Source organism: Sciurus vulgaris (genome assembly GCF_902686455.1).
Source record: "Sciurus vulgaris genome assembly, chromosome: 6".
Taxonomy (NCBI): Eukaryota; Metazoa; Chordata; class Mammalia; order Rodentia; family Sciuridae; genus Sciurus; species Sciurus vulgaris.
In genome coordinates, this window is record NC_136466.1 from 20,806,901 (window position 1) to 20,828,504 (window position 21,604).

At 33.7% G+C, this 21,604-nt stretch overlaps 1 protein-coding gene across 3 annotated transcripts in view; it reads left to right on the forward strand.

Moving 5' to 3' along the window:
* The window catches only part of RNF145 (ring finger protein 145), a 38,487-nt gene that overhangs the window by 1,263 nt on the left and 15,620 nt on the right, over window positions 1-21,604 (forward strand). The window contains exons 1-5 of one of the 3 annotated variants that reach the window (XM_079145606.1): window positions 9-172; window positions 811-998; window positions 5,013-5,243; window positions 9,375-9,483; window positions 16,746-16,837. In XM_079145606.1, the coding sequence (XP_079001732.1) occupies window positions 5,060-5,243; window positions 9,375-9,483; window positions 16,746-16,837 (385 nt within the window). In that variant the 5' untranslated portion in view covers window positions 9-172; window positions 811-998; window positions 5,013-5,059. Of the gene's footprint in view, window positions 1-8; window positions 173-810; window positions 999-5,012; window positions 5,244-9,374; window positions 9,484-16,745; window positions 16,838-21,604 lie in introns of those variants that run through there. The other 2 variants (XM_079145605.1, XM_079145607.1) reach the window with 2 other exon arrangements.

Consider the following 21,604-nt stretch of genomic DNA (forward strand, 5'->3'; position numbering starts at 1 on the left):
CATCACAGTCTGCAGTAAACAGGAAACTAGTCTGAAAGGAAAGGAGAGGACTGTGTGTCTTTTTATTTTTTAAAATACGGAGTGTGCAGTTCTGCTGAATCTTGAATCATGCCCAAAAGGATGAGCTGTCGGTACTGCAGTCGTGACCCAAGCTGAGCGCCCAATGGCAGAGGTAGCACTTTTTATTTTCTGTCTGATCCTTAAATTGAAAGATGGCCTTTGTATTACAGGGCGGACTCTTTGCCGTTTTGGGAGATGATAAGAAATCACAGAATTTCTAGTAGTTTATATGGAATTCAGGTACATACAAAGTTAGCTAGCAACGAGTGGGAGTGGGGAGGACCAGCTATATTTAAAACATGTGCCAATGCTTATGTAAGAAGTGCGTTCTCTTTCTTGGTATCTCAGTTCTGGGCTGAGTTTACTTATGATTTTAGGTTCTAGGTTTGCTCTTACATTTTCAGGTCTTACCATACTAACAAATGGATAGTCAGAAAAATCTGTTTCTTAAGATCAGTTTTAGTTGATGGTAGAATTTTCTTTTTTTTAACTGGTTGGGACAAAGCAAGGAGGTTAATGATAAATGACTTTTTTTTTTTTTTTTTTTTTTCTTTTGATGGGGGAAAAAGAGTGTAGAAACTTCCAGCCCAAAATTACATAGAATATCAGTTACCTAATTATCTAAATTATTGAGTATTGTGTCATTCTTATTTTTGCTTTGTGTTTTTAAGATGGAGTTTAGGAGATGTGGGTACTGTTAAATTTTTTTTGGAAAGATCACATTTTCCATTTGTTTCTTATTTAACATAGGTTTTCAGCAGAGACCAACTGTGGCTTTGGAAACCTACTTTTTTTTTTATTGTTTAGGATGGTTTGTTTAATTTCTTCATATTGAAAAACCAAAATCTATACTCAGGAGATTATAGAAAGAGGCCCCCTGTGTTCTAACCCACAATCTGAACGGTAAACTGCACATTATACAAGACGTTACTGTGTTTGTAAGTACCCATTGCTGTTACCAAGTCTGGGAAAATAATCTCTTGAAATTGTTAAGGGCTTGTGTGTTCGGCAGCATTTAATGAACCTTTTCTGTGATTTCTGGAAAGAAGTGCTTTTTGTTGTTTTGAGCTGTTTTACTGTGGAAAGCATCTTTAAGTCACATTTAGTTTATATTACTTGCAGTGACATCATGTTGGAGTATTGTTTTCCCAATTCAAGGAGGAAATTTTAAAGAGCTTATATGGAAAGTAAAGCAGTGTAGAAAGTTTATAATTTGCCTTTTGCTGTGTCAAACCTTTAAATTTTCTTTGCTGTCAGCCCGGCTGTTTGTTTTCTAGAATTATTTGGTATTTTGGTTTTTAAGAGAATTTCTGTAGTTCCCGCCAACTTTAGAATATGCTTATTAGTCCTGTTTGACACTAAATTTGATAAAAAGATAAATGATAAATAAATAAATTAGATTTGAACTAAACATTATAGAGGTATAATCTCTTTAGGAAACAAGACTCCATTTTTATATCATGTTAATATAATAATAATGATTTGGTAGGCATGCGTGATTTTAAGTCTCAGGAAACAAGATAACTATTTCAGAATTTTGTGTAGATGTCAGTTTGGTATGTGGTACTAGACTCTAGTGTGTGCAGTTTTTATTTGTAATGGGCATTACCTGTTGAGTAACAGGTTCAAAATGATGAGGTTTGGAAAAATTTTTTTTTTTTTTTTCCCACTAAAATCTGTGTATTTTCTTACTAAAATATCACTCAAAAATAAAAACCACTTAGGAACCATTTAGCAAGTAATAGATTCATTAATAAATGAACAAACTTTGTTCTGGCCAGGGTCTTTTTTTGTACATGTAAGTGTGTGTGCAGGATTGAACCACTGGGCTGCTTTACCACTGGTCTGACCTCTTCCCTCCTATTCTGCATCCGTAGTCCTTTTTATTTTGAGAGGGACTTGCTAAGTTGCCCAGGCTACCCTGCACTTGCAGTCCTCCCGCCCCAGTCTCCTAAATCTTTGGGAGTACAGATGTGTGCCATTGCACCCATCTCCAAGGTCCTTAAAGATACTTGAGTCTTGTGTTGACTGGGCTGTGGCATTTGGGGATCTTTCTTCTTGGATATTTTTGTACTGACAGCTTTAGGAACCCAAGATTTTGTTTTCTTTTCTTTTTTTGTTACATTTGTGAGGCAGGAGTGGCAAGAGGGAACTTGTACCATTTTGCTGATAGCCTTCTTTCATAAATAAAGATGATCCCATGTGAGGATTAGGGAGATTCTGTTATCCCCTGCTTGCCCAACTCTAGATTTCTAAAACAGGATTGGTTATTTGTTTAGTTTTTTTTTTCTTAACCCCTTTCAGAGCTGCAATAAATGGTGAAAGTAAGTACATTTTAAAATTATAAAATATTAAAAACAAGAAGGCTCCAAACCAGGTGAAATAAATACAGACTGCAAGTTATTAGCTCAGTAGTAGACTCCCCTTTTTGTTGCAAAAATAGAAATAGTGATTTATATTGGATTTTAGAATGTGGAAAAATATTTTTCCATTATAGTATAAAGCCTGTCAGTGTTGCTATTTTCTCAATCATGGTAATTTTCACACGTGACTGAAGAAAAATCTGTAATTCATGTACTTTGAAATAAACTCCCAAGAAGGCATTGAGTTATCAGTTTGACTATCAAAGTAAATAGTTATTTACTGTGTATTTCCTGAAGGCATTTATATGGCTTAGGTGCATTATACTTTCATCAATTTCTTTTTTAACCCTACTCCCATGATAAAATAAAGATAATCTAGAAAATCTAGCAAACCAACAAAGAAACAAAAAGATAAAAATTACCCCAGACCCACTTTCAAAAGGATATTACAAAGAATATTTCAATATATTTTTCCCTAGGTTTTTTTTTTTTTTTTTTTTTTTTTTTTTTTAAATACCTCAGTATGGTCAGAGGCTTGGCATTAGGACCACCTTCAAATACCAAAATCTGTGAAAGCTTAAGTCTATTTGTCTCCCCCCCCCCCCACCCCCAGTACCGGGGATTGATCCTGGGGCACTTTACCACTTAGCTATATCCCTAGCCCTTTTTATTTTTTATTTTGAGATGGGGTCTTGCTGAACCGAGTGTCTGGGATTCCAGGCCTGGCTTAAAATTCTTATATAAATGGCAATGCAACTATGTATCTCCTTTCATATACTTCATATCATCTCTAGATTATTTACAGTATCTAATACAATGTAAGTATTATGTAAATAGTTGTGTTGTATTGTTTAGAGACTAATGACAAGAAAAAGTCTGTACATGTTCAATATAGCTATAATTTCTTTCCCCACTAGTTTCGAGTTAAAGTTAGTTGAATCCATGGATACAGACTCTGGACATGGAGTGTTCACTGTAATATCAAGCTTTCAGAAATGCAGTTTAGGTTTCTAAATGATATAGTTTGCAGTAAATGTTGATTAGAGATTTAATTTTTCAGTGTTTTATATTCCCCTTAGGACGCAGCTATTTGGTTTTGATTCTCACATTATTTTTTCTTGTGTAAGAAAATTATTTAAAGGTCTTGTTCTTTTAAAGTAAGCAGAATTACTGTATTTATCCATAAAATGTTAATTATAAATTATTGATAATATATATACATATATACATAGATAAAATGCTTGGTTATGGGAATCATCGATACTTGAACTTTAAAAAACTAAGTTCAGATGCTTTTGAGTTTTAAAAAATCTGAGCTAGGAAGTTGTGAATATTGGAGGGTAAGATGGAAATACTGACAAATATTTCACCATAGCATAGCAATCTGTCACTATAATTTTCTTCAGAAATAAATGTTTTCATTTATCCTGTAATGTCTGAAATTACTGCCAAAGCTAGAAATGTGTTTAGCTTTCTCAGCAGAATTCTTAAAAGGATATTGTCAGAGCCAACAATCCAGAATTATCTTTACTTTTAAATTGTCCTTTACCCACTTTTGTTTGTTCTCATATAATTCTTGGGTTAATTTGAAGTTCTACCACATGAAACAGGATTACACTGAATTGTCCTTTTAAGATCCTGATAACTGCTTTTCATTTCCTCTCCACCCCCTTTGCTTTTTCTTTTCTTTCCATTCTCTGAATACTTATCAACCTCTGAGCAGAGGAGACCTTGCAGACTCAATGCCTGGCTTCTTCCATGTGCCTACATGTCTTTGTATCAAAGAAAAAAATTGATAAGCATTATTTTCCCATCTTTGAAAGGAGATTATGGGTCTTTTGGACTAAGAGTTTTCCTTTAGTGATTGATTAAAGGAAACAATGTTGCAGATAATGTTTCTTCTCCCTGTATCTTCATCATGAATTTGCTGGATTATAAATTTAGTACTTCAGTTTTGATTTTAAGTAAGCAAAGAAATGGATAGACTGTAAGATGAATAGCTTATACAAGCTTTTTCATTTAGTAAATATTCAATATTTTCTCTCATTTTGAAAAGCTACGTAAATCTCAATTGCATAGGTGTGAATTTTTTTTTTTCAAGTTAATTGAACAAAAGTTATAGTATCCCCGTAGGAGGTTTTGTTGCTAAGTGCCTAGATTTGAAGTTAGTGACTTAAAAAAAAAAAAAAAACTTTTGAGGTCTTAACATTTAATCAGAATTTAAAGTTTGGGCAGACCTCAAAATATCAGTGTGAAAACACAAGACAGGTTTATTTCATACATATCTAGGAATAGAGATACAGCTAAGGAATTTAGGTTTTGTTCTTTTTTTTTTTTTCTTTCTTTTTTTTTTTTTATTTTTTTGTGGTACTAGGAATTGAACCCAGGGGTACTTTGCTATAAAACTACATGCCCAGTCCTGTTTATTTTTTTAATTTTGAATCAGGAGTCTCAAGTAGCTCGGATTACAGACATGTGCCACTGAGCCTGGCTTAGTTTTTGTGTAGTGTATGTCAAGTCCTTTATATTCATAAGAGCATGTCTTAAAGTTATTTGTGGCAACTTATTTTTATGTCTTCTTCATTTTAGTTCTGCTCCAAGAAAAAACAAAAACAAACAAACAAACAAAAAAAAACATGGCTGCAAAGGAGAAACTGGAGGCAGTGTTAAATGTGGCCCTGAGGGTGCCCAGCATCATGCTGTTGGATGTCCTCTACAGATGGGATGTCAGCTCCTTTTTCCAGCAGATCCAAAGAAGTAGCCTCAATAACAACCCTCTTTTTCAGTATAAGTATTTGGCTCTTAATATGCATTACGTAGGTAAGTGTCTGCATCACATTTTCTATAACCTTGTTGTAAGCATTCTGATGTATGTCTTTCTTTTTTTGAATTTGAGTAAAATGAGGTTCAGTTACATAGAGAGGACTGTGATATACTCATTAAAGAATGTTTGTGAATCTTGTTTGTAGTTTTTGTCTTACCATTGCATATGAATTACTAGGACTAGAAAAGAGCAAGCAGTGTTAGATTTATTTTATTAGATAAAACCAAAGTCAGAAGAAAATATTTTAGCTTTTTATATGGTTAAACGTAAAGAATGAAAAATACTTTTCCAGGTATTTGGTGCCTTCAGATTTGTCTTTATTTTGGCCTGTGGTAGTAATTCAGAAAGTTGTATTAAATGCAGTATTTACTGTTCCCTGAGACAAATGAAAACGTTCCATTTAAAGAAAGAGCTTTAATTTCAATTAAACGAAATATAGGAAATGGGACTATAATATGATATTTTCTTCCTTAAAAAATTTTTCGTAGCTGAGCATGGTGGTATATGCCTTGTAGTCCCAACTCCTTGGAGGACTGCAACAGAAGGATCACTTGAGACCAGCCTGTACAGCAAAGCCAGACCCTTTCTCAGTAAAACAAAACAAATTCTGGAGTTATAATTTATATGCTTTGAGGTTAGTGGTAAGAGTAGTGAGGAGAGATTAAAGAAATTAAAGTCAAGAAATACAGGCATGAAGGGTAAAATTCATCAAGAATAAGTCAGTATACTTAGGTTTTAGGTTAATTTTTTAGTTTACATGTAATGAGCATCACATTTTTATTAACATTTCTATTACATAACCCTGGATATATTTTGAATGGTGTTATTATAGTGGTTTGATGTTAATGTTTTTATTATTGGAATTATTCATCATGAAGTATACCTCTTATGAAATTGTTCTTTTTCTGTAGTTTTATTTTTATCTATAAAAAGGACTTTTTGAGTTTTGAATCTTAGCCCTAAGAACCCCTTACTAAAAAGTAAATTCTCTGAGAGTTCCAAGTAAGCCATTGTGGGAAGAGGTATGGTGTTAGTAGAAAAGAGATTACAGAACATGGGGATTCAGTAAACTCATCTTTTGTCAGTGGTACTACTTTGGGAAAGTCTGAGAAATGAGAACGGACTTTTATATAATTAAATGAGAAGGTTCTTTTACTATATTTCTGAACCCTTTATTAAAGGCTTTGTATGTTAGCTAATTTATGGAAAGTAATTCCAATTGGTTGTAGGAGAACAATTGTGTACTTAGATTTTTAGCTTAACCAACAAAGTAATTCACACTGTAGTGTTAAAAATGTGCTTATCATATATAATTTCTGAAAAGATTGAAATATTTCTTATAAAAATATCTACCTAAGAACCAGACATTAATTTTAGAAATTGAATGGGTCGAATGGTAGAGGTGTCATACTTTGGCTTATAGCTTTGGGAACTCTACTAAACCTTCTTAAGTAACACTTCTTACATGTCATGGTAGAATAAACTCAAACTCTTATCATTACTTTTACTACCAGCCTCTGATATGAACAGATATTTTCAGCGTGAACAATTTTTTGGAGTAACCTTCATCTAAGTATTATCTAGTGTTTATATAATGCTTCAGTTTATAGAATTAATTTCTAATTACATTGTTAAAATTCTTCATTTTAAAAATAGGTAATGTATTTGTTTTCAGAAACCAAAACATAAGAAAGTGTTTCTTTCCTATCTCTGTTCCTCATCCACTAAGTTCTCAGTCTGAACCCCATCAAGTAGCTATTATTATTTCCTTGTGTATAACTTGAGATATTTTTATGTGCGTATATAAGTAAATATAAACCTATATATTTTCCTTTTTTGTAACAGATGTTACAAAAAATGTTGGTTTTGCTTATGTATTGTGGAACTATTAACTACAGCTTTTAGATAATCATGAAATAGTTTTGTATGTTTTTTTTTTTTTTTTGTCAACACTTTCCATTTTGCCAAATCTTAAGATTCTGGTTGAATTTTTTTCTTTAAGTTTTAGAATTTAATCAATTAGAAAAGGCTTCCTCCTCCTTCAGTTCATAAAGAATTCTCTTATGTTTTATCTTATTATTTTTGTGGTTTCACTTTTCATGTCTGAATCTTCTGTTCACTTGAAATTTATCTGCATATACCATTGTTTTATATTTTAATTTTTCTAAATAACTGTTCTATTTTTAATTTATCCCATCTTTTCCTCACTGATTATTATATACTAAATTCTCACATATTAGTTTGCTTCATTCTAAACTTTTCTCCTTTTCCTTTTTGTGTATGCCTTTTTGTGGACTATTAGCATACTGTCTTATTTATTGAGGATTTAGATTATATTTTACTGTCTGATAGTATTAGTCCCTTCATTTTCCTTTATTATTTCCTCAGTGCTTTTATTTTACATTTTTATACAAACTTATCAGTCTTATTACCCTAAAAAAATCCCTGTTGGCAATTTTATTGAGATGGCACTGTTATTACAGTTTTAAGTTCTGGTGAAGCAATAGCATAAGGATGCTCTTCTCCATGCAAGAAAACATTCAGCCTTCCTGTGATCAAAATTTGTTTTGAGTCCTTGAGTGTCAGCCCTCCCTCCCTAGATTTTTTTCCTCTCTTCTTTTTGATTCTTCCTCCCCCACCCCCCTTTAAACTTCTTTAAGTGTTGAGATTGCCCAGAATTTGTGTTCAGTTTTCATCTTGGTTGCCAAGGTAATGTCACAGTTTTGACTTCAGGTCTGTGTCTTCATGTTGTATTGCCCTTTGATCATCTCAGCCTGGAGCTGGTGTTCTTCCTCTGTGACCCATGGCACTCTGTTTACACCACTGTGGTTCTTATTGTGCTGCATATGAAGGTCCTTCTCCTTATCTCTAGTCCCAGCTAGACTGTGAGTTCTCTTTCATTTGGAAGGGTATTATCTGTATGAGTTCTTTGGCTAATCCTGTGGAGTGAATAGTGGTGTACATACTCAAAAGTCAGGTTTTAAATAAGAGCGAATTGAATTTTAGGGAGTAAAAAAAATGGAACTACCTCCTTAAGGGAGAGGAAATGGAGCTCAGTTTGTGCTTGTTGAATATGGAAACATTTAAGTGGGCCATATCTCAGGCATCACAAGATATAGGATGTCCACTTAGAATAAGAAACAAGTGTATGTTTTTGCATATGCAGTAGGTTCTTGGTAACTATATATTGATATTAAATATCTTGAAGGGATGTCGACATTCAAAGTGACAAAAGAAATTCAGATCCTTTATAGAGAGAAAAGCAGTTATTTGAGTGTTCATTGGAAAGTGTGAAAAGAAAGTGAAATGGAAGAGAAATTAGAGGGTAAAAGAAAATCCATGTCACAGAGCCAGAGAATAGTAGGGTATTGAGGATTGTTGCTTTAGATGCTGAACCAACAATAAGCAGACTATATTAATTTGACAAGTACACAGTACTGACTTCAAAGTTTCTTTAGAGTGGGAGAGTAAAGGGGATTTATAGATCATAGAGGGGGAAATAGATGGTTAGAAACTGGAAACCCTGAATATAGCTGATTTGAAACATATTTCAGTAGAATGAGAAAAACGGATAATAGGAAAAGGAATGATCACTGTGAAGGAGAAGTATTTGTTGGTTTCCAAGATGGGGAAGAGCTACACATCTTTGAAAGAAAGCGAAGGACCTACATCAAGCAGAATGATTTGAAGGAGATGTAGAAGAGCAAGGGTCTTTTGGAATCCGAGAAATAAGATCTTGACTCAAATGAATGAGGCAGCTTTTCAGAAAGACATTAAGACTCCCTTTCTTCCTTTGGGACTAGAGAGATGAGAGAATTTGTGTAAAACAAATTAGATATTGAGGAAAACTAGATGATGACAGGAATCGTGTTGCCCTTGGTGTGCTGTATTTGGTTATAAAGTAGAAAATCTACAAAGAAAGTGACAAATGCTATATATTTTCAACAAGAACAAATCCATTGTGATATTAAGGGTGCTGAATGAACTTTGGCAGTAAAATTGAAAACCTCAGAAATTTTGAAACCTAACTGGAAAGTAATTTATTTTAAGCTCTTTTCTAGTGTAATTAATTGGGAGATTAAATTAGAATCATATTTTATTTATATCTCTCCTAATTTCTGCTACAGGTTATATCCTAAGTGTTGTGTTACTCACGTTACCCAGGCAGCATCTGGTCCAGCTTTATTTATATTTTTTGACTGCCCTGCTCCTTTATGCTGGACATCAAATCTCCAGGTAACAGTATGACCCTTTTCTTGAAATGTATGATTGAATTTAAAGTTTTGTTTTGCCAGTAAAATTGCTGATAAAAATAAATACTGGTAAGAAGCTAAGACTTTGGTAAGTATCCAAAACAGATGTTTTTAATATGTGTTTTCTAAATAAATATTGGTGTTCAGAACTAATAGCTGGGGTTAGGTTCAAATTTTATTTCCGTTTAAAAATAAGCTTAATATGACACAGGCCTTGAGTTTATGTTTAAGGATATTCTTGAAATTTTTAATATTGCCTGAGAAAAGAATTTCCTACAATAGGGTTTTGGAACATCATAACTCCTACAAACTTTATTTTCCTATCATTTTAGGAAGTCACATTATTGATGTATGAGAATCAGCATAAGCTACAATCATGTAGAGTGATAGGAATTATTTGATAAAACTAATTTTTTATCTTATAACTTCTGCCTCTTCAACAATATTGTCTCTTTACCTTGGTCTGCTAGACTTTAATTTTAAGACTCAGGTCAGCCAATGCATATGAGCTTCCAACCTTTGAAACATTGTCAAAATATAGGTGAACCAAAAGTGACACCACAAATGTGATAAGGTAGAATTAATTCTGGAGACAGGTCTTTTGGGATTTAGGTTTCATGAACTTTGATTGAAATGTACTTACTGTAATAAAATACTCCCAATTCAGGGAGGAGTGGCATTTAACCTTGTATACATAAAGGTAGTAACAGTCACCTAAAGTTATATCACCCAGAGATAGATTTGTTAATATTCTGATGTTCTCTTCCAGTTTTTTTTATACCATTCATTTCTCACCACTTCAGTGGAAACGAAAGAGCAAGAGTAATTATGATTATTTGCTGGCTTTTGGCCCTCGTGTAGATGCAGGACTGCCATCCTCCTTGATATTTTATATGCTTATCTCTCAGAGTTCTCAAGAAGCTTCCCCAAAACTCAGTCTTCTCTTTTCTTTTTGGGTACTGGGGATTGAGCTCAGGGGTACTTGACCACTGAGCCACATCCCCAGCCCTATTTTGTATTTTATTTAGAGACAGGGTCACACTGAATTGCTTAGTGCCTCACTTTTGCTGAGGCTGGCTTTGAATTCATGATCCTCCTGCCTCAGCCTCTGAGCTGCTCGGATTACAGGCTTGCCCCACCACACCCAACTGAAACTCAGTCTTCTGCATTTGTTTCTTCTGTTCCTACCTGGTTGACTTTCCCTGCTCAATTTGGTCCCTGGAGGGTAATTTTACTCTTTAATTTATGGCATTATCCTTGCGCAAGGTATGCCATCTGATGCAAAATTTGGAGCTGCCACAGTAGTATCATGCTCCTTGTAATCCTCAAGATGTTCAACTCAAGCTGAGTTCCACTGTGTCGTACATTGATGTCCTCAGGTCGACTCCCTCACGAAAACAATTAAGTCCTTTCCTATAGCATTTCCATAGAACTTTACTAGACCAAGGGCCGGTACTGACTATTTTGTTCATTCTTAAACAAAAATCCTATCTGTAGAGTATCTGGAGTCACCATTTTAACGTGCAAAGGAGTGCCTGGGCACCTAAGAGCTTTTCACATAGTTTGTGAACGGGTGGGTGGGTGGTTGGGTAGACTCAAATTCTAGGTTATTTATTTGCTGTTCTGTAACCGTGGCTATTGCAAGAGAGAGAACCCTTATTTTCCTCACCTATAAAATGACATTTTCTTGAAGGACTGTTGCAAGATTCAGTAAGATGAGGCATGTAAGTTTCTTAGCACAATTTCTGACATACAGTAAGTACTTAATGAATTTTCACTCATATTCTTACGTCTTGTTTTTAATCACAGGAATGTTTTGTGAGCATTTTTTTGTGTCATTGATCTTTGAAAAATTATTTTTTAAAGGGTAGAGTGTTCCATGGTATAGTCATAATAAGATGATAAGGTTTTTTAGAGTGAATAATCTTGATTTTGATGATCAATCAGAATCTCAAAGCTGAAAGTAGAGCCGTTAGATCTGTTGCTTTTATTACTTATAATTCTGATTGAAAAATGTATGAACCTGCCCTTTTCTTCATGATTTTTCTATTTCCATGTGATTTATTGGTATAGTGATGGCTGAAACCATGTAGCTATGTTTTTGTCTATAGTGTCACCAATCCATGCATTTTCAGAGAGGTCAAAATTCTATTATGTAAGGACACAAAGCAGCTTCTGAGGTTAAAAAAAAAAAGCACTTTTTCTGACCATTCTTTAATTTCAATTTTTCTGTTCTAGTTTATGGGAATGTTTTTGAAATTTATTTTCATTATTAAAAAATTAAAATAAGCAATAAAAAGAATTTTAATAATATTTGAATGGGTGAAAATACTTCATATTTCATTTTGATCCTCACTATAATCCTTTGGTATTTACAGATGAAACAGTGAAGTAGGCCAGCAGCTGAGAAGGGACAGTCCTAGACTTTAACTTGAATGTAGGTTTTCTGATTCTTAACTTCAGTCCTCTTTGGGAGGCAGCATGATTAGTGGAAAGACAGTTAGTTTTAGGGTTAGTTTTACTACTTGGTAAATATGTTACTTCAGCAAATTACTTCTTTGGCACTGTAGGTAGTACTTACGTTAGAGTTTTGATGTTAAGTGAATGAATTTCAAAATATGGCACATTTTAGTATTTTTCTTCAGTATAATTTATACTGTATAGTGCTTTCTCACAAAAGGTTAGCAAAGACATGCTATCCTTGAATAATTCATGATATGTCACTTTTAATAAATATTAGAGTTTGAACTTGCTACATTTATAGGATATTGAGGTTGGAGGACTTAATTTTAAAAATATAATTAGTTCAGATTTCATGGGGCAGCTTAATAACTGACCTTTTTTTTTAAATAACAGCTTTATTAAGATACAATTTACATACCCCTTTATTGCATATGGCTCTTTGGTTTTTAGAGTGTTTGCAGAGTTGTGCAAACTATCACCACAATTGATTTTAGATTTTTACTGCCCCATCAGGAAACTCCATTAACACATTCCCATTTCTCACCACTCTCCTGTTCCCAGCTGTAGGCAACCATTAGTCTTATTTTCTGTCTCTTCAATTAGCTTATTTTGGATATTTTATATACATTGGATTGTACCAAACATGGTCCTTTGTACTTGGTTCTTTCATTTAGCAAGGTTCATCCATATTCTAACATGTATCAGTGCTTTATTTTTCTGTCCCAATTATAGTCCGTTGTATGGATATGCTGCATTTTGTTTACCCATTCATCTATTAATGGGCACTTGGGTTTCTGCTTTTTTGGCTGCTATGAATAATGTTATAGGCATTTTTGTGTGGATGTGTGTTTTTTAATTTTCCTTGGGCATTTTCCTTGCAGTGGAATTTTAGTATTTTATGGACTCTATATTTAACTTTTTAAGAACTGCCAGACTCTTTTTTGTTGTTGTTAATTTTTCTTGGTACTGGGGATTGAATTCGGGGGTACTTAGCCACTGAGCCATATTCCCAGCCCTATTTTATATTATATTTAGAGACAGGACCTCATTTTTTAGGGCCTCACTAAGTTGCTGAGGCTGGCTTTAAACCCACAATCCTCCTGTCTCAGCCTCCTGGCCTGCTAGTTTGTTTTTTAAAATGAGAACACTATTTCCCATTTCTCCCAATATTGTTTGTGAGCTCCAGTTTTTCTATAGCCTTGTCAACATTTATTGGTGTCTTGTCATTTTTAATGAAGTCATAATAGTGAATATGAAGAGGTGTTTCATTGTTCTTTTGATTTTCATTACTTTTGGCTAATGATGTCAAGCCTCCTTTCATATTTTCATTTACCATTTGGAAAATGTTAATTCATTTTTCATTCATTTTATTCAGTATTCATTGTTTATTATTTAATTTTTTTTATTCAGTTGTAGAAATTCTTTATATATTCTAAATACAAGCCCCTTCTACTTATAACTCTATAAAATCCTTTCCTTCTTAAAGCTCTTTTTTCATTTGTGCAATTTGTGGACTACTGACAATCAGTCCTAAGCACTAATAAACACTTTGAAACTTTTCCAGTCCCCTGTGATAGCCTCTTCTTTTTAAACTGAAACTGGGAGCATAAAGACTGTGTAAGATGTGTGAAAAAGACCTCAAATATGTAGCTTGCAATTAGAAAGATTCTTGCTATGAAAAAGTACATGGGTTATAAAACTTAAACAACAAAACCTAGGAGCTCACTATTCCATCAACTGATTCAAAACCTTTATACAACAGTCTCTTAAGCATTCTAAGTCCCTGAACAACCTAGGAACAATCTGTACATCCTGGCCACTTATGAGAAACTTTCAAAAGATGTTAAGTCCAAGGAAACCTAATCTTTTGCACAAAACAAAGTAGAGGCTCTCCAATTTATCTTTTGCAATATGTACAAACAAAGCACCACTCAGTACAAGAGATTCCAGATGCTAAGATGTTCAAATACCAATACTTACTAAGTAGTTTATGTGCACAAACACATACCTACTGTGCTTTTAGCACTGTACTAGCAACTGAATTGTTCATCTACACAGGGTTTGTTTAAGTTATTTTGACTTCTCGTTTCTCCAGCTTCTTTCTGGCCTCTCAGATATTTAGTCAATTTTATTTCTATCAAAATTAAAAGTTGAAAATATAAACAGTGAGATTAATTGAATGATTTCTTTATTTATAGTAATGATTCTCAGCTAAGGACAGTTTTGTCCTCCCAGGAAACAAAGTCTAGGGACATGATTTGATTGTCACAACTGCAGTTTTCACAGTGTGACTAAATAATGGTAAAGATAAATTCTGCTCCTAGTTAGTAAACCTTTCCACAGCAGGTACTGTGTTTTGCCTATTGTAGTATCCATAGGGCTTAACAGAGTGTTAGCAATATATTATGTACAACAGTTTCTTTACAACTTAAAAAAGTGTGCAGAGCATATTAATTTTCCTTAGAAATTTTGTTAAGTGATATTAGAGTTTAAAAAACTCTAAAGACAAACTTTTAAAAAGAAGCTAAACTAAAGAAGGCTTTGAAATAGTGCAAAATAGTTAACACGTCTCAATAAGAATAAATTCCAGAATATTGTTGAGTTTGCTGAGTTACATTATAAAACATCTGTAATATGATGACAGAATCAAATGGGAGAGAAACATGGCAGGGAGCTCCTCTCTGCAGTCTCCTTTCCCCCCACCGAGAGAGAGCTCCTGGGATGAGAGCCCCTCTGGGGCACCTTTTGGCTTTCCCCTTGAGGATAGGGCTCTTGCATTGATGCTCCTTAATTGAGATGAAATTAACGTACTGTAAAATTGACCATTAAGGTGACATATAGTACATTTACATAGCTATCACCTTTATCTGACTCTGAAACATTTTAAAATAAAACCTGTTATTCATTAAACAGTTCTACTTCCTCCTCTTCTAGCCCCTGGCAACCCTTTCTGTCTCTGTGGGATTTTCCTGTCCCTTTTTTAAACTGATCTATTAGATAGGGATATGGTGTGGTCAGAAATAAATTACTTTGGCTTTTGAGGCCTAGATAGTTCTGGGACTCAGAGTTCTCTCTCTCTAAAATATAAATTTATTTCCTTAAGAGTGTTTCAAACACTTTGTAAACATTGTATTTTATTTTAAACTTCATGATTCTCAATTCTTTCTCAGAACTGTATAAAATATAGTAATTTTATTGGGGATTACCTATAATAATCAGGAATGTATCTGTTCTTTGCATAGACATAAGAGTTACTCAGCCACTGTACGACTGACATTTGACACCAGACATTTGGGGAAATGTCATGTGCATTGTAGAATGTTTAGCAGCATCTTTGGCTTTTACTTCTAGGTCCCAGTAGCTTCCTTTTCTTCTCCCCCCAGTTGTGATAACCAGAAATGTTTCCGGACAGTACAAGATGGCCCTTCCAAGGCAGAATTGCTCTTGGTTGGCAAATACTGCATTAAAATTATTATTCTTGAGAGTCTGGATATATATTCTTCTTGAGAGACTGAATATATTAATGTGTTAGAAATAGTCCTTAGAGAGTGATATAGAGAATTGTTAAATCACCCGTGGAGCTTAGTCAGTCACTGACTTTTATAATCATCCCCAAAACTGTTCCTATTCTTTAAAAAATATGTATTTTAGTTTTAAATTTTGAATTTTTAGCAGTACTCAGCTGCTTGATTATGTAAGGGGCATTCCTTGTTTGGCTATGCTATGCTAAAGGAATTTAACTTGATTGCCTAACAGGAAGTACTTTCATGGAAAAAAATAATGAATTTGAGTTTGTTCAGAAATACTCAAAACATTCAAATTATTTTAAAGTACAATGAATAATACATTCAACAGTTGAAGAAAAGAGGGAGGAATTTTTTTACATAAATTTCCCTCCTTCGATGCCAAAAGAACTTAACTGTTTTCCATAATACTACTCAACTTCCTTATAACAAAATAAATTCTCCCTTTTTATGCTTCCTGTCTATGTTTTCTCAGAGTGTAAATGACTCTTCTATTACCACTTACTCTTTCTCAGTAATCACATGTTAAATGAAATAAATTTAAAAAGAAATATTTTTTGTACTACCAAATTACATTCCCAGCCTGAAAATAACCATTTTTAAGGATTGTCCTGCTGTGGTTTAGTTTTCCAATTAGTTTTTGTTTTTTTCTGTAACTAACAAAATATATTGGGGGGGCACTTTGGGGGAAATAAGAGGTGATAGTGGAAGTAACAAAAGGGGAAATTTAATGTACAGTTTATTAGGTGTTTTCATAGTAGAATAGAGGGATGATGTTTCAACTAACTTTTTATTGGGCACAAAATATTGAATAAGGGCATGGGAAAAGGGAAATCACACATTGTGGGACTTTGGCAGCCTTCTTTGTGTAGTAAGACTCAGTTTGAGTAAATTGAACCTGTTTCCAGTGCTTGAAAGACATGATGAAGGCTTTTCCTATAAATTCTGGTTTTTTTGGTGCAGGGAATTGAACCCAGATTCACTTAAACACTGAACCACATCCCCATCCCCTTTTTCATATTTTATGTTAGAGACAAGTTCTCACCGAGTTGCTGAGGCTGACTTAGAACTCCTGATTCTCCTTCCTCAGCCTCCTGAGCTGCTGGGAGTACTGGCATGCACCAAGTGCACCCGACCATCCCTATTTAAGTCTTTAAACTTTTTCTTAACTGAAAAGTTATTACATGTCCTTAAGAATGCTGTAATTAAGCTACTCCTTTCCTTCATCCAACACATTCTTACCATTTTTCTTCTTCAGGGACTATGTTAGGAGTGAACTGGAGTCTGCCTATGAGGGACCAATGTATTTAGAACCTCTCTCCATGAATCGGTTTACCACTGCCTTAATAGGTATGTATCGTTAAAGACTTAAAAGTGTTGGTAGGAACTGATGAGTCTGAGTGCATTCTTTAGTATCTTATGGTAAAATTGGTGTGTACTTTAAAAAATAAATGCAAAAACTCAGTTATTCATGGTGATTCTTTCCAAGTACAGTAGTTGTTTAATGTCATATTTTCTTAATCTTTCCCCCCACAAATAGGTGTTTGTTTTTATAATCATATTGTTCATAGCTCACAGTTTCTTGTGTTTTTTTAGTGTTTTGGGTATTTGGGAAAATTTAAGTTTTAAACAGAACTATTTGAAAGATGAAAATGAAGTCTGCATCTTAAATCTACTTATTCAAAGTCATCACAGTGTCATCAAAAATAAATTGCCAGAAGTATTAAGAACTTTAGATATAATTGAATCACTCAAGTAGCAGAACATTACAATTTGGAGTGTTGACTAAGGTTAAAAAAAATACCCAATACAGTCCAAAGTGAGCTACCAGACCTTACCATGTCAGAGTTCCAGAAAACCTGTTTTGTGAATTTTAACCTAACCCTTGTAGAAGGTATTAGAAAGCTGAATATTGGAGCTTGAAGGATTTCTTTGGAGAGGACTGTTTTCTGACATACCTTTCCAGCCCTTTGCCTATAGAGTGGACCATCTGGAGAGGCCCCTGTCTTCTGTGGTGTTGGGGAGTACTGGGACTGATTCAGACTTTTAGAATCTAAAGCTGCACTGTCCAGAACTCACCACAGGTGGCTACTGAGTGCTTGAAATGTGACTCTTCCAGATTCCTATGTGCTGTATGTGCAAAACAGTTTCTACTTAGTCCAAAAAAGGTTGTAAAATGTCTTTTATTTTTTAATAAGTTGAACGTAAATAATAATATTTAGGATGTATTTGATTAAAGTATATTGTTAATTTACTTGTTTCTGTTAGCTTTTTGAAATGAAACTTTTAGAAAATTTTGAATCACCTATGTGGATTGTGTTGTGATTCTAATGTGATAGAGAAGTCTAACAGTGAGCTGGCTGCCGAGGAGTGTTTTGATGGGGAGTGAAAATGCCTTGCAGGGCTGTGTTATGGGAATATCTGTTAGGTTGGAAAGCCTGTGAATTTTTGTCATGGGTGTACCTTAATATAAGTGTGAGACATTATTTCCTTAATCAATGGCTTGTGGTCACAGCCCAACTAAGATTAGTGAATAAGGAAATAAAATAATGTCTATAAACCACTAAATGGCATTTTTCTTCTGACTGATTTTAAAATAACTTCCTACTCCTTTTCTTCCATTTCAATAATAAACTTTTACTGAAAAACAAAATACTTTGAATGTGCCATGATCTCATAGGGTTGCAAATTTATTGGAGATATTTCTATTAGTAGAATCCTGGAATCCAAGGATTGTGATTTTGACTTATTTAGAATTACTAGTTGGCACAGGCACATCAAAAAGCAGTTTACTCTTATGGAGCTCCAGGGAAGATTCCACTAATAATATGACTCCTTCTTTCTTTCACCTAAATAGGATGAGTAGTCTTCTCTCAAAGAGAATATGTCGTATGAGTCATATTCTTCTCTGAAAGAAGATAAGTGAAGCTTGTAATGCTGGAGTTGAGCACTGCATATGTTGCTGACATAGACTTTTGGGAATTTCAGAGGTTAGAAGTTTACATCATTCTGAACAAGAAAATTTATCGTAGCTCTTGAGTACAATAAGATATGCCAGAATGAAAATTTCTTAACCATTCCTAGTACTAAAACATTTCTTCCAACCCTCTCTTTCAGTTTTAACTAATTTTTAATTTTTTAATCAAAGAAATACAATTATTTTTAATCATCAAACTCTACCACAATTTTATGATGGAACTCGGCTCTTCTGCATCACTCCCCTCCCTTCTCTGTATCCTTCCCCAGACACCTCTTCCTTCAACTCTGATAGTTTCTTCCCTGCTGTTTTGTCTTTTCTTCCTTTCTATAAATCCTGTTAATTGGATTTGGACCTCCTACATTGGGCCCTTAATTTTCTTACTGTTGTATTTTCCTCCTTTTGAGCTGGTTGGCCGCCTCTCTCTCTCTCTTTTTGGCTGGGGGGCAGGTTTATTTTCTAAGATTTCCCAACTTTTATCTTCTTGCCCTTTCGTTGTTGTATTTTAATTTTTGTTATGTAATTTTCATATCTAAGAGCTTGTTTCCCTTGAATGCTTTTACCATGGTAGTCTTTATTTCTTAGGTGTACAGTTTATATTTTTGAAGGTATTATTTTTATTTGAGACTTCCTTTTGCTACTTGCATTCTCGTCATTTCCTTGAGGTCTTGAAGATTGTTCCTTTTGGTCTTTGTCTTTCCTGAAAAACCAGTGTTTCTCAAACCTGTATTAGAATGACCTCGGGATATTAAAAAAAAAAAAAAAAGAAATATAATACCAGTGCCAAGCCTACATTTGAGACTGATTAAACTGTTAAGTTTTACTTAAATGTCTAGGCATCCTCGACCTATCATTGTGTTAAAGGGAGTTACTAAGTTGTTGGAATTTCTTTAGGGCTTGCCAGTATTGTGGGTGATCATGTAGGACTGGCCCTTTGAGGCAGGTACCCCCAGTGTCAGTCTTTGTAATTCTTTTACTTGGATTGGTCAACTTTCTCAGGACTGTTTTAAACAGGGAAGGCAGCTGGCAGTGGCTCAAACTGACTGCTGAGAACAGAATAATAAATTTAATAGCAATGCTTTGGGATCTAGAGAGATCTCATCTCTTGAGGTATAGTCTTTTATTTTCAACTGGGCACCTCACCTCTGTTATGGGTTGCGTATAGTGTCTAGGAGCTTCAGTTTTTGCATCTTCAAAAAGCAAACTTCAATCTTCTCCAGGTTAAGGGGAGGAGGCCTAGTGAAAAACACAGTTCTCCTCTCTATTTTCTATCTTCTAAAATCATGTTGACATCTTTCTCTTTTGGTGATCTTACCTCTTGTTTCTTTCTGAGTTTTTCTCTTTTCTAAACCTTTATATATTGTTCACATTTGAATACTAGTTGTTAGAGGGGGAAATACTAATGCTTTGAAGGAGAGAATAACACGTGTTCTGTAACATGTTAAATTGTTAAAGATGTTTGGCCTTGTGTAGAAATTGCCGCCATTTGTGTATTTTTCTATGGATAGAGCACAAACATAAATCTCCAAATTTTGTTTTGCTTTTCATTGGCAAGAAGGAAGAGAATATGAATAAGTGGTTTTTAAATTAATCTGGAAAATAATATGTTTAAGAATTCTCAAACCATGAGGGACTTGTTCATTCACTGAAATGGAACAAGGTGGCACTGTTACCAGAGTATGTCACTGGAAAGAAAAATGGCAAGTTCCTGCACAAACCCAAATATGTAAAAAGGATTTTGGAGTATACTGAAGTAACATTTCAAATTAAAAAGAAAATAATGAATGATTCTAATAACTAGTTTTAAGACAATGACCTGAACATCTGGAAAGAACAAACTTAGATCTTTACTTACTCTCTTACTCCAAAATAAATTCAAAATGTATTAATTTTTCAGTTAAAGTTTTCTAAAAAACAATGTCAGTACTTGTATAATCTTGAATAGGGGGAGCCATATAAATGAGTAAAGAATGTGAATAAAATTTCACCAAATAATTGCAATTGTTTTTATATACTTGTTGGTAATGTTCAATTCTATTGATAATCAAAAAATGTGTATTCGAAAACCCTAGAAAATATTTGTTGTTTTCTCCCCTCTAAATTATACTCACTATGAGCAAACCAGTAAGAAAATGGGCACCTTGTATACTTGTATAACTTGTTTTTGGAGGACAGTCTGATAGTATGTATTAAAGTCCTTAAAAAAATGTTTCTTTTGATTCAATAATTCCACTTTTAGGAATTTAGCTTAAGACAGTGTTAGGAAATGTGACCCAAGTAGTAAGCCTATGCAAGGATATCATAAATGTATAATGGTATTACAGCTTATTTATATAAAGCATTTCATTGAAATATTAGGAAAAGGCCAAGTGCTAATATTTTTCCACATGCATTATTTAATATATCATCAACTTTAAAAAATAACCATGTCTATTAGCATGGAGTGATGTACAATGTGTTAAGTGAAAAATATTGATTGTGAAGTAGTTTGTCCACTGTTATCTCTATATAATTATTGCATAAAATAAATGTAGAAATGTAATTTGTACTATGAAGAGCTAACTTCTGAGTACTTGCTAGGTTCAGATACAGTGCTAAAGCTTTACGTATGCAATACTTCATTTAATAAATTAGGGTATTCATAGAGGTCAAACTTTTCCCTTTTTGTATCTCTGTAATTCTAACTTTTTATGTTATAATCATGAGAGAAAAATTTGCTTAAACTTTTCAGTTTTAATTTGCATGGTTGAGTTATTTGGGAGGTTTTTGTGGTACTGTAAAAATAATCTTTAATTTTTAATTAAAGTTTTTTAAAAATCTCAAAAGTAGTGTAATCTTGGACAAGTAAGTATATCTCTCAGGTTTTATGTTTTACCTTTAGTCCCGGACAGTTAAATATTGAGTTACATTTGGAAAAGGATTTAAAACTATGAACAGTAGCAACTGAATTATTATAATATTGAATTCTGCATCTTAAAGAACTTTCTCCGTGTTGTAAATGCAGTCAGAAATGTCATGAAGACCAGTGGAAATTTATGTTGCTTTTATCAAATCAGTCCAAGTGAATTAGTTTTCAGCATTCATACTACATGTGAATATGTAATTATCATCAGATGAAGTTAAAATTTGATTTAAAATAT